This window comes from Podarcis bocagei (genome assembly GCF_964188305.1).
Source record: "Podarcis bocagei genome assembly, chromosome: 1".
Taxonomy (NCBI): Eukaryota; Metazoa; Chordata; class Lepidosauria; order Squamata; family Lacertidae; genus Podarcis; species Podarcis bocagei.
The window spans coordinates 36025966-36039212 of NC_138125.1; the positions used below are offsets into that span (position 1 = coordinate 36025966).

Consider the following 13247-nt stretch of genomic DNA (forward strand, 5'->3'; position numbering starts at 1 on the left):
ATCAAGCATGTATTGTTCATCTGTTAAAAGTAAACCATTCCATTGCGTGTTGAAGCCTATCCCACGTGACTTAAATCTGAAGTCAAGGCCTGTGTTTTGTGTGCTGGCAAACTCTTCTGCCCTCAGTTTGCTTGCCAGAAAGCCTGGCCAATAAACATACATGAAAACCAATGACTTAGTTGTTTTTCCACTCTGGAGGAAGAAGGTTGTTAGAAAAATCAAGAACCTAGATAGAACATGAGTGACGGAAGAGTTTGGTTATAACAATGTTGAGTATAATAAATGAAAATATAAAGTGCATTTTATGTGATTAATGTATGTGAGCTGTTCTCTTCTGGTGTGTAATCATTAAATAAAGTCACACCTTATATAACTGTTAACATTTCCGGTCTATTAGTCAGCTTTGATAATGTGCATAAAATGCTCAGTATGAGAATGAGTTGGGGTTGCTGAGAATTTAAGATGGCGGCATGTTTGGTGTAGTATTTGGATTAGCATTGTGAGCCTGCATCTACGTAGCTTCTTTGAATAGCTTGTAAGCTTTAAGAATAATCTAGTTATGCCCTCTTTTTTTTAATAGGTTTTAGCTTTTTTAATAAAAATTAGCAAACAAGGTACCCTGCTCAAACAAATACTACCAGCATTAATTAATCAGGATGATCATATGTAAAAGAAATGATGCCAGATAGTAACAAATCCAAGAGAAGTTTATTATGAAAATGGCACCTGCAGGATGAAAAAAAATTAAGTTACATAAAGACAACCATGTATGACATGTATGAGAATCTACAAAAGTATAAAAAGAACCCTGTTGTAAATGAAGTATGTACATTTCTGATTTGCAGCATTATCAATGATCAATGAAAAAAGTGTTTCGAATAAGCCAGGCACTCAAGAAGTTAGATTCGGTTAGCTTAACACAAAATAAATGTACCATAGCTGTCATTTTTTAACATTTTAATTTTTTTTATATATTGTAGAGTTGGTAACACTGCTAAGATTTATACGAACAGAATCCCTTTCCCCTTTATTCAGCTACTTGGCACCAGTCTCCTCATAAAAGATTTCATATATTTGTACAAGAAATAGTTAAAAACACAGACACAGTCTTCACAGGTAATGAAGGTTTTTTTTTCCATTTTGTAATTTTAAACACTATGGATTTAGACAGCAGCTGTGATTATCTGTTAGTTTAAATCACCAGAAATCATTTTGACACAACACAGAAACATTTATTCAAAAATAAAATTAAAACAACAACAGCTGTCTAGCTGTTCTTTGTAGCTGATAGGTGCACTCCTTTGATTGTTCAATAGCTAGAGTAGAGCTTCCAAGGGAAAGCCCAAATCAGCTTCCCTTGGCCTTGAAATCTACTTAAACATCCTTCAAATCTAACTCTTTAAAAGCCCATTATCAAAATTTGTGACATCCAAAATGCCCCTTTGGGACATTATTCCTTTCCACTCTCCCTCAGACCTGCCCCTCAGATTCTATAGCAACTGTACTAGAAATTGGTTCAACAACACGTATGTTATCCAAAATGTAGAGACCAGCTGAGTTAAAATTACATTAACATTGCACATATATGTAAATATATATATATATATGTAGATGACAATCCTAAGCTCAGGTTCCCTTTTTTAACAACGTCTGTTGACCTTTGCAAGAATTTTCTATCTCACTTGAAATTGCTCTCTGTATATTACTCCATCAACCTACCTGGGAGAAAACCAAAGAAATGCACCCTCTACTTACAGTTAGAGCACAAGGGACTCTGGAAATGTTAACAACTGAGGCTATATGGCATCACTTTGCTTAATATATCTAAGTATCACCCTTTAGTGCATTGTGCGATGCACACTGTAAGAGTAAGACATACCCAGAATTCCTCTGTGGGGGGGGGAATGGCTCCATTAACCTTGAGCTAGTTAAGAGTCTTTTATCTCTGAGAATGGGAAAAGAGAAGAAGAGGAAGAGGAAGAAACAGGGGAGAAAAGGTGAAGGAAGGAAGACAGAGAGAGAGAGAGAGGTCTGAGAATACACAACAGCAAAGCAACAGCAGAAATGAAAAGGTATACAGACAGTGGAAGCAGCATAAGGTGACATTACAGAGGAAGGCCACCACACAAAAACCACTAACCCCCAAGAATCACTGGTTCACTAGGACTGTAGGAATGGGACTTTAACCACTCCAGACTAGAGATAAAGCACAGAGAAGACAAAGGACAAAACAACTACATTAGCTTAGTATATACTGCATATAGTAACACACATTGAAACTGCAATGGGACTGACAGCCAAGGACACTTACACATTGTACACATTACAGTTCTCACATCTGTTATTAGATGCCTTAACAAACAGCTGCCAAAGATGGGCGTGGAAGAAGAATTTATACTTGACAGTCATTTGGAGTGTTTGACACTACATTGATTTCTGGCAACAAAGACAAAATAGGAGATTTCTTTTTCTTTTGTTTCTTTTTATACTTAATGTGCAGTTTTTAGTTGCAGTTATCTATTTCAAGCTTATTAACCCATTCTTTAAAACATATTGGCTTCGACACTAGAAGGAGGGGGATTACAAAAGACAAACCAATGATCAAAACTTAAAAATAAAATACAACCTTCCCTCTATAACATTAAATGAAAAAATAAAAAACATGTTAAATATATATATATATTTCCCCTCTTACTCTGAAGTGTTATTTGGGAGTTGTAAAATTAGCCTCAGTTACACTGAGAAAGAAATAAAATAAAGTAAAGCAAAACAGTAAAAACCTATAAATAAAAAAACAACCAAACACTGATCCTCACACCAGTTTTGAGTTTTCTTGTTCATTTAACATGCATTTACCAAAAAAAGAAAAGGCTTCCAGATCCATTTAAATTTAATATGAGGCTATGCTTGTTAGTTTGGAGGTAAAAAAATTAAGTCCTGCAGCAAATGTTAATGAGGGCTTTTGTCTTAACTAACCAAGGAGACTGCAGCACCTGACTATAGACTAGTACAGAAGACATTCCTTTCAAAAAACCCAGCCCACAAGCTGCGTATTGTGTGAAGACATTACAGATTAATAAATGATAGCACCATGGTTTTAGAAATGAAGTTAACGTTTCTGTAATTAACATTTAGTCCATCTTAATATTCTAATCACAGGCCAGAAATTAACTTTTTTAAGAACCCAAATTATTGTATGTGCAAGTAAGAAAATCTTAACCATAAAAAGTGAATTAAACTCTGCATAAAATTCTAAAATACTATCCCCTATTTTTTTAAAGGAATTAGGAACCAAAAAAACCCCTTTTCATTTGACTTAGTCAAACAGGGCACATTGTTTTATGCTTGTTTCTTTTAATCTTGATCACATCAAGATCATGTTGAAGTAAACCCAATGGTTGTCACTTTAAAATCTCTTTACCACATCACTGAGTATTCTATGGCAGAGGCAATACACATATTAAAGGCATCTTAATAAAGATGCAAAGGAAGAAAAAAAATACACATCTTGGAAGAAGACAAAATGGCAGGCAACTGGTACTTCAGCTCTCTGAAGGCAAAAATAAAAAAATATCTTTTACATGAAAGAATAAGTCAAGTTAAAGAGAAAGGGGGGGTGAAATGGGGACCATCATATTGAGAGAATAAGCTGACCTGCTCAAATTCAAAGTGCTAGAATTAAAGGTCTAAATTAAAATATAGTCTATGCCTCAGAGTTTAACACTGAACACAGTATGTGGTCATATTTCAATCCTCCTTCCGCTCCAGTGTCTGTGTGGCATGAATGCCGTTGCTGTACACAGGAAACGGAAGAGTGGAGAAAAGTCCTTCGGCAGTTGTGAACACATTCCCTGCAGGCATTTGGGTCAGACTGGCCGCGCTCACAGCACTTCCAAACGGTCCTGACATATTGAGTCGGTGAACGTGGTGGTAGAGCATTTCCATCGGCGTTTTAGGATCCAGGCCAAAGCTGGGGCTGTTAACGTCCACAAAGTTAACAGCGTGGGTGTTGGGGAGGAGATTGCCCTGCATGGCTAAAGTAACTTCAGCTGGAGCATACCGAATAGTGCCAGTGGTATAGACCCTCTGAGCAGCCGTGCTGGTGGCGGCAAGGGTTCCAGTTACCCTGTGAACCAAAGGAAGCACCACATTGCCTGCTTGCAACCTCTGGAGGGCTTCCAGGTCCCCAGTGTACAACAAAGAGTTGGAAGTGCTGGGGCCTCCAGGATGCTTGTCCCGTGGAGAGGCGGACAGAGGTGGTGACAAAGGGTCAGAGGATACGGGAGCCAAGGCGGAAGTGGATGAGGTGCTGAACTGAGATTTGCGGCTGGCAGTATTTTCAGTTCCTGGCGGGGTGAGGACAGAGTCTGGAATGGAGACATGTAAACTACTGCTGGCTTGGGGGGAAGGGAAGTGCTCTGAGTTGGGGGGCTTGGTCATACTATAGGGAGATTCGTTCCTTGAGATTTCCCTGTTGGGCGGGTAATTCCAAATGCTGCTATCGTTATCAAAATTGATAGGTTCCGAGATCTCCGTTTTGATTTTGAGCACTGAGGCACTGTTTGGCGATGAGAGCAGCTGGGGCTGGTCCACCAATGCGGAGTCAAGTCCGTTGGGGCTTGAGGTGCTAGACAGCCTTCTGCGGGTCATGCTGCCTCCTTTCTGCTTTTTCCTCCTCTTCTTCCTCTTTTGATGTTTGCTGGAAGACTGGGCATTGACTTCTCCTGCGCTGTCCGAGTCCTTGGCACTGTCTGAGGTCAACGATTCACAGTTCTGCAACCGCAAGTCCGATTCGCTCTCCACGTAGCGTTCCACCTTAATCTGCATAGAACCAAGAGTGCCAAAACTATCCTCCGGGGCCTTTTGATTCTCAAAGTCAGAATTTTCAAAGCTGTCATCGCTGTCTCTGCTGTCCTGGTTGCTGGAGCTGTTGCCATCATCGTTACAGTTCATTTCATTATCTGACTGGTTCCCAGACTTCTTCCTATCTGACTCGGGGTCTTCGCTGTTTTCCGACTGGTTTCCTTTTTCATCCGACTTTGAATTCTCATTGTCCTCTGAAGAACGGAAAGAAAAGCACAGAAACACCATTAAGAACAAGAAGGCAAGATTTAAAGCCCACTTAGAGGCCTAGTTGCCAGTGAGATATTATTACCGGTAATTTCTCTGGCAACAGCATCTGGCACAATGCATTTCCTTTCATGTGTGAAACCACAGCAAGTATCAAGCTGAGAGGGAGTTGGCTGCCCTTCATCTCCCTCCGGACTGTGAGTGGAAGTGGGGTACCTTTATGTCACATAGACGAAACGAGAACATACTTCAAATGGCACAGTGTCCATAGATCACATATGTAAAATTCGGTGATACTTTTGTTGTGACTGGGAGAGGACAAGGCTATGCAGATAGTGGCAAGAGCAGAAGTTTCTCCAGGCCTATTTTTGACTCTTGGAAATCGGGCTTCTCCTCTCTGAGGGGCAGTGGTAGCTCTGTGGGATGGAAGCATTTACTTTAGGCTGGGCTGGAGCTTCCAATCCCTCCTGCCTGCCACTACTGCACAAAGGTGAAAGTTACTTCTGTTGCTCTGCTCACTTTATTCTCTGGCCCTGGCCACCACTGGAATGTGGCCCATGCAGGGGCGCCATTTCCATGGTGTGGAGGCTTTTATAGCCCCCCAGTGCTTGGTAGGAAGGGTCTCCCCTCCCCCAAATCTTGAGGAGGCCTGACAGGAAGTCAATCCCGACCCTGCACAGCCTGGCTGCACTGTGTTGGAAGAGGAGCACGGCCTGACGTCACATGCAATGTACAATCCGAGTGACGTCACACGTCAGCCCCCCCCCCCCAGTGCTGGGTGTAATTCAGCACCTGGGGGCCCCTGGAAGATTGCCCAGAAGAGAATGCAGCTCCCAGACTGAAACAGGTTCCGGTCTTCCTGTCCTTGCTTTATAGTGTATGTGTGTGTGTGTGTGGAATATGTTCTTTTCCCTTTCCTTCCCCCTGAAACATAGTGCAGGAAGGGGGGGTTAGCTTCATGGCATGTGTGGCCCTTAGCCCCAGTCTTTTCTTCCAGGATGCTGACTACAAGCTGCTAAGTGCTAGAGCATGGGTAGGCAACCTAAGGCCCGGGGGCCGGATGTGGCCCAATCGCCTTCTCAATCCGGCCCGTGGACAGTCCAGGAATCAGCATGTTTTTACATGAGTAGAATGTGTCCTTTTGTTTAAAATGCATCTCTGGGTTATTTGTGGGGCCTATCTGGTGTTTTTACATGAGTAGAATGTGTGCTTTTATTTAAAATGCATCTCTGGGTTATTTGTGGGGCATAGGAATTTGTTCCTATTTCCCCCCAAAAATATACAGTGGTACCTCGCAAGACGAAAAACGTGCAAGACAAAAGAGTTTTCCGTTTTTTGAGTTGTTCCGCAAGACGAATTTCCCTATGGGCTTGCTTCGCAAGACGAAACGTCTTGCGAGTTCTTGCAAGTTTGTTTCCTTTTTCTTAAAGCCGCTAAGCCGCTAATAGCCGCTAAGCCGTTAATAGCCGCTAAGCCGCTAATAGCCGTGCTTTGCAAGACGAAAAAACCGCAAGACGAAGAGACTCGCGGAACGGATTAATTTCATCTTGCGAGGCACCGCTGTAGTCTGACCCACCACATGGTCTGAGGGACGGTAGACCAGCCCACGGCTGAAAAAGTTGCTGACCCCTGTGCTAGAGCAGGCCAGTTCCCTCTTCTTCCTAATTTCACCTCCGCTTTCCTTCTCCTCTCAGCTGACACCTCAGCATTCTCTACATCCTGGAAATTTGTTGGGCTTTATTGGGCTGTTTTCCCCAGGTGCTGTTCTTCACCTTGCTGCTATGCTCCAGACCTAGTGATGTTCCAGGGCACCGCAGGGTGGCAGGTCTGTGTGGAATTGTGACTGCCACCAAAAAACGACGGACAGCATTCAGCAAAATGATCCTTTGAGATGAGGGGTGGGGGGTAGGGTGGTGTAGGGCACCTTAAATGTTAATTCTCAAAAAATTTCTTCCCTTAAAATTTCTTCTGAGAAGTTTCAGTTCAGGTCTAAACAAACCCAAATACCCCCAAACTCTACTGATATATAAAAAAGAAACAAATCAACACTGGAAGTTAAGAACTATAATTGTATTCCAAACTCTCAAACAAATAGGGTACTCTCTATTAAATACTTGCAGGCATATCTTGGACACTTTTTTATCCTGCCTAAACTTTCTTGATTAGCCAGGCATTTGAATGATTATTTTGAATTGTTTTTCTAGTATTTTATCCTTTATTGGCCTTGTATGCATTGTGGTTCGTCACACCATGTTATACGAGCTGGCAGTATATAAATGTTTTTTTATTAAATAAATAATGCTGGATGCATAGAAGTCATACAGATTGTGGATATTTCAAAGAAGCATGAGTACTCTGAATTTATATTTTTAGGATATATTTTGTTACCTTTCAAAAGTACCATTAGGCAGTGATGTAGCATGAGAACTGCAAGATCAACTGATAAGCCTGTGACTATAATTCCTAACTTTCCTTTTTTGATGCTGTGAAGTTAAAAAGCAAAACCAACTCCCCACCTCCCTGCCAGAGACTGTTTTAAGATGCAAGGCAACAAAAAAATCTGAATGCTTATGTTACCTGAGTTGTCCTTTGAATCTGATTCAGAATCGGAGGTCTCAGAGGACTCTGAGGTTTTCTCTGGCAGATGAGGGAGCTGTGCAATATCCATTGGAGTGTCCTTATATTCTTGGTTGCTAAAGAAGGAGAGATGGCAAATATAAACACAAATTTATGACTTGGAGCTTGATCGCCTCCGCTTTTCCTCAAATCTCTGGGGCAAAACATGCAAATAAACAGCACGGCAAAGCAAACATGCAAACACATGTTATCTCCTTCCAGTTCTTCACAGCAGAAGTTTTATGGAAACTTCTTTCAAATGTTACCATCAATATTTCTACCCTGAATGTCTGCTACTGCTCAGGTATCAGTACCAGAACATTTCTGGTTAACCAAGCAGCCAGATTGTGCTGACGTCTCTACAAAAAAAAATTCTGTCATTCCTATCTTTGAAGTGCAGAGTTTGTTACCCCCTTCAAATCTTTTTTGACATCTTACGATGGTTCCACCTCTACTTTTGCATAACTCTGGTGGAGATGTTTGCCTCTAGGTAATGATGCCACCCACAGTAGCTGGGGCAACCCAGGAAGATGGGCAGCATATAAATACAGCAACAGCAGCAACAACATTGCTCTGAAGAATATCAGTGGCTGATTAAAACATGTGAATCAGCTCAAAAACTGTACTGTTTAAAATTCAATGCCAGGGTAGCTGAAGACGGAATGAAGCATACAAAGAGAACCAAGTAAGTTTATGTAGCATTAGAGCTTCCAATCACTTACAACTGTTGAATGGTTTCTTTAAATGTAAAGGTTCATCACTGTTCCACCCGATGTGTATGTCTTTAAGGGGCCAGAGCAAGGACCAGAACTTTACAGCTGTGAAACATAGCAGGTGCTGCTGAGTTGTATTGATTAAGCTGTGTTGGCAATTGGGTGTAGTATATAAGGAGCAGCACCTAGCTCTCCCATTGCCCTGGGGGATGGGTTGGTGGTTGGGTCTGGTTTGCTGTTGATGTATTTAGTGTAAAATGAGTTTTTCTTTTTCTTATTAAAACCTTGTTTAAGTACTTTTTGAGTCCCTTTTTAATGCATGGTCTCCTCAGCAAGCTCTCTGCAGCGCCACCATACTGCAAATAGCCAACAACAACCACTCCTAAAGCTTGCATTTGAGAGCCTCTGAAAGAGCTGGTGGTGGCCACAGATCTTTCATATAAACAAATAAAAATATGGAGGTTGCTAGAAAGCAAAAGCAAGCCTGTATTTATGAACTTTTAACATTGGCTCATGCTGAGCAAGTCTCCCACTCCTGCAATGACGCCAAGAGTCAGCTCTACTTAAGAAAAGCTTAAAGGGATTTCAAATGATGGGCAGCAGTGCCATGGTAGGGCACCCACTTCTGGTTATTCACTTGGCTTTTCTTTCCTGTCTCCTATAATCAGCATGGCTGTTGCAGTCCCTTTCCCATCCATTGCTCCAGCGATGAAATTAACTAGCCTTCCTCCAAAGCGATTGAAGGGGCAACAAATGACCTGTTTGTCACCCTCAACAATTCCACATGTCCCCCCATGTGTGTATCTCTATTTAAAACTCCATTCCTAAGGAGCCTTCTTGCAATCAACAGGACTTTTGAAAACAAATGCTTAGAACTGGGGTGTTACTGTGCAAGCTACTTTACAAGTCTAATTCCATTGGTCCCACAACTCGACATCTGAATGGTCATTATTGTTTCCATCTTACAGATAACAGAACTGAGGTTGGGAAGGGAAGACCCTGTGTAAAATGGAACTCTTCACATTCTTTGCCATCTACCAAGAACTCAGCTGAGGCAGGTACCGCCAACATTAGAATTCTCCTGGAACAGCATGCCCGGTGTTTTCCTATATACAATTTATAGGGCTTACAATCTGAGCATTTCACCCATACTCCCAGTGCTTCTGAACTCCAAAAATGCCTATAGTAAGTAGGTCTTCTGAAGCTACAAGTGAACAAAAATGACCTGACGGGGACATAAGCTAAAAATATGTTAGGAAAATCATACAATAATAAGCTATTGTCCAGAATTCTATGACAGGCAAAGATAGCATGCTAGCAAGGGCTGGCTGTGAATCAGGCTCTGTAATAAAGCCATTAGTAAGCAAAGGCAAGACGGGAATTTGAGAGATGTCCAGAATCGAGCAACCCTATGAACATCTTTCTATTACGATCAGTAGATACCCTTCTGAACATTCACTTCCTTCTATTCTTTGACATTGCCCATTCAACATGACTCATGCAGTGACAACAAAAATGCAGATAACGGAACTGACAGAAAGCTATACCTCAGAAGGTAATTGACCCAGATGACGTTCTTCTCATTTGCATTCTTGGCATTGATCGCGATGGTGGCACTCGACTGTATCCAAATATACCCCCCATTCTTCTGCATCCAGCGGTAGTACTTCGTTACACACTGACCCTTGTTGAGCACTGGATTGAGGGAAACAAAAGGAGCAAAGAAATGCCGCTAGCATTGCACTTAAAGGAGAATCTTCCCCACAAAGGGAGCACAACACATATACAGGGAGAGGGGAGGCCTTTGTCCTGCCAAATTTAATAAAAAGCATTAGAATGACAAATAAATCCAGCCATTTCCTAGAGACCTGACAGAGAAGCAAAGGTTCGCCTCCATCCGTACTGCGATTTTAATCTGCTTTTGGCAGCTCACGTAAGTGAGGAGCAGCAAAAAGGAGTACAAATCTCCACGAACTCATTGAGCAAAGAATCCTGTGTGGACATTTCCAATGCACTCAACATCAAATTGTGTGTGTGTGTTTTAAAAAAAGTTAAATTTCTATGTGATTTATTCATAGCTCCTGGGTAAACCTCTTTGAGATTCTGGCTATTTGAAAGGTTTGGGAAGATACGGTACCCTAGTTCTTTGATCATTCCTCTTCATTGCAGGCGATATCAACTACTGAACTTACACATCTGTTTCTTTTGATCTTGTCAAACAGAATTTACAGTCCTCAGATGAACCAAATCTCCAATGGTCAGCAGGGGGAATGTCTGCGGAGACTTTGCTTAATACCAGAGCAAAATAAATCCACCAAAGAGCTGAGGAAGGAACTGTGGCCTAAGGGAGTCGAAGAATTGAGCGTGTTAAAGCCAAAAGTCTCTGCACGGTGTCTGAAATTGGTCCAGAAACGGAAGGACAAGTGAAAACAATCACTGTGCTTAAAAATGCTTAAATATACGTACAGATGTTCAGATGTGCTTCAGACCGGCACCTTGCCAAGTGAAAACGGGCTATGTAGCTAGATACGTTTGTCTCCATGAAAGGGGAGAAAGCTATACATCATCCACTGGAATGAGGTAGTGTGTGTTTGGCATGGATTTAAAGAACAAGTTTGCTGTTCTTAGGACTTCAGCTCGTATTTCTTCCTCTCGTCTGCATTTGTTCTTAATCTGGCAAAGTCTTGCACGCTAGAGGGCAGTGTGCATTCACATACATCTCTGCTTTTGGCATGTCCTTGTCTCCGTCTGCTAAAATGAAAAACCTCTAACTGCTGTAATAAATTTGGCTAAATTAGCTGCTAAATGGTTATCTCAAGTAATATGTATTTGCATTAATCATCTTGCTCTAAACCAGAACAAGCCAGAGTCCTAAAGACGTAGTAAATTCATATTGTCCATTTAATTATGGCTAATAAGTGCTTCATATACAATAGTTTCATGAAGTACATTTTGATTTTTTGGGGGTGGGGGGGTAAGAAAAGACGGGTAAAAGAAGTCACTTTGAGTAGGAATTGTATTTAAACCTGTTAAACTTCAAACTCGGAACTGGGACTGCATCTTTAAAATTAGATATACCTTCAAATCAAGAAAACGGTATCAAAACAACCTGTGTTTATCAGCACCAAAACCTGGGCATGTCCATGTGAGGCTAGATTTGTATCAGCATCAAAATCTAGACAAGTGTGGAACTGCGGTTTTATTTTCATAGAGAAGAAGAGGAAGGCAAAGGGAATGAGGTTTTTCTATTTTTTATGCTCCCTTTTCACACAGGATCCCATGTTTCCCAGCTGGTTCTAGGAACCATTACACCCCCTCTGTTCAGGCTCTTTACCTCCAGCAAAATGGGTTGTGGCTGTTACTTCTAGACTCAGCCCCCCACAAGCTGGTGTTTTAGCTGCCCGCTGCTAAAACCAGGAAGTACTTGGGTTCAAGCTAAGCTGCTGCAGTGGCAGCTGTCCAGTCTCTATTACTCTCCATCTCACTTGCAAAACTATAGCCAGGTCTTGTCTTGGGTTCAGGCATGATATACAGCAAGCAGTGTTCATCAGCTGAGTTCAAGGCACACAAGCAGCACTCCCAATAGCATTTGGGGGCTGAAACATCACTCTTTGCTCTGCAAATGAATAATTTTGTTTGTGACAGATAGAGGAAGTCAGAAAATGAGGAAAATAATTAAGCAGAGACTAGATGTTTCTTTTGTTGGATGGAGTTCCTATACCAATTTCAGCTTCAATGGCAACAACCCCTTTGCAAGACTGTTTGCATTTCTTATTAAAAGCTAAAGGTTGCAATTCAGCTGGCTGAAGATCTTTGTCAAATCTCCAGGCGTTTGCAGTCAGAAGTAAGCACTACTGAGCGCAATGGAACTTACTTCCAGGAAGCTATGTAAAGGATAGCATCCCGTCTGATCTTAACACATCAGGCGTTTTGCTATATACTGTTGGTCTTTGGTGTGTGTGTGTGTGTGTGTGCGCGCGCACACACACACACACACACACACAGACACAGTAATAGATCAAGATGCCTTCTTGCATGGCTATAGACACTGTCATGATGAGCCTCTGCACTTCCAAATTTAACACAACACCAGTTCCTTCCCAAAAACTCTTTAAGATGAAATGGAACCATCCCCATTGTAGCATGGGTTTTCAAGGGCCGATGACTTAAGTCCACCATAATTTGCTTCACCAGAGGCTGTAAGTGGAGATGGGTATTATTATTATTATTATTAATTTATTATTATTATTAATTTTATACCGCCTTTCACCTGAAGGTCACAGGGCAGTTTATAAAAACACAAAAATACATAGCATAGTAACTAGCAAACCAATACCCTCCCTACACAGAGTTGAAAGGGCCATAGATGGATTAATTAGCCAAAGACCTGGAGAAGAGCAATGTTTTTGTCTGGCACTTAAAGACATGTAACAAAGGTGCCAGGCGAGCCTCCCTGGGGAGAGAATTCCACAAATGGGGAGCCACCACAGAAAATGCCCATTCTTGTGTTGCCACCCTCCATATCTCTTGTAGCGGAGGCACACGAAGAACAGCCTCAGATGATGATTGCAGGGTCCAGGCTGGTTCATATGGAGACAGGTGGTCCTTGAGGTATTGTGGTCTTGAGCCATTTAAGGCTTTATAGGTCAAAAAGAGCAGAGGCACAGTGCCTCGGTCTTATCTGGATTGAGTTTCAGTTTCGTGGCTCTCGCCCAGTCCATTACTGAGGCAAGACAACAGCCCAGCACATCCACTGCCACATCTGCAGATGTAAAGGAGAAGTAGAGCTGTGTGGCACCAGCATATTGCTGGCAACCTACTCCAAAACTCTGGATGATGCCACTCACT

General features: G+C 41.9%; 1 protein-coding gene across 12 annotated transcripts in view; it reads right to left on the reverse strand.

Moving 5' to 3' along the window:
- Positions 1–686: 686 nt before the first annotated feature.
- Positions 687–13247, reverse strand: part of NPAS3 (neuronal PAS domain protein 3) — a 637639-nt gene continuing 625078 nt past the window's right edge. For all 12 annotated transcript variants that reach the window (XM_081207992.1, XM_081207991.1, XM_081207987.1 and 9 more), the window contains 3 exons: positions 9947–10094; positions 7648–7763; positions 687–5057 (listed from right to left, as the gene is read on the reverse strand). In XM_081207992.1, the coding sequence (XP_081064118.1) occupies positions 3748–5057; positions 7648–7763; positions 9947–10094 (1574 nt within the window). In that variant the 3' untranslated portion in view covers positions 687–3747. The remainder of the gene's footprint in view (positions 5058–7647; positions 7764–9946; positions 10095–13247) is intronic.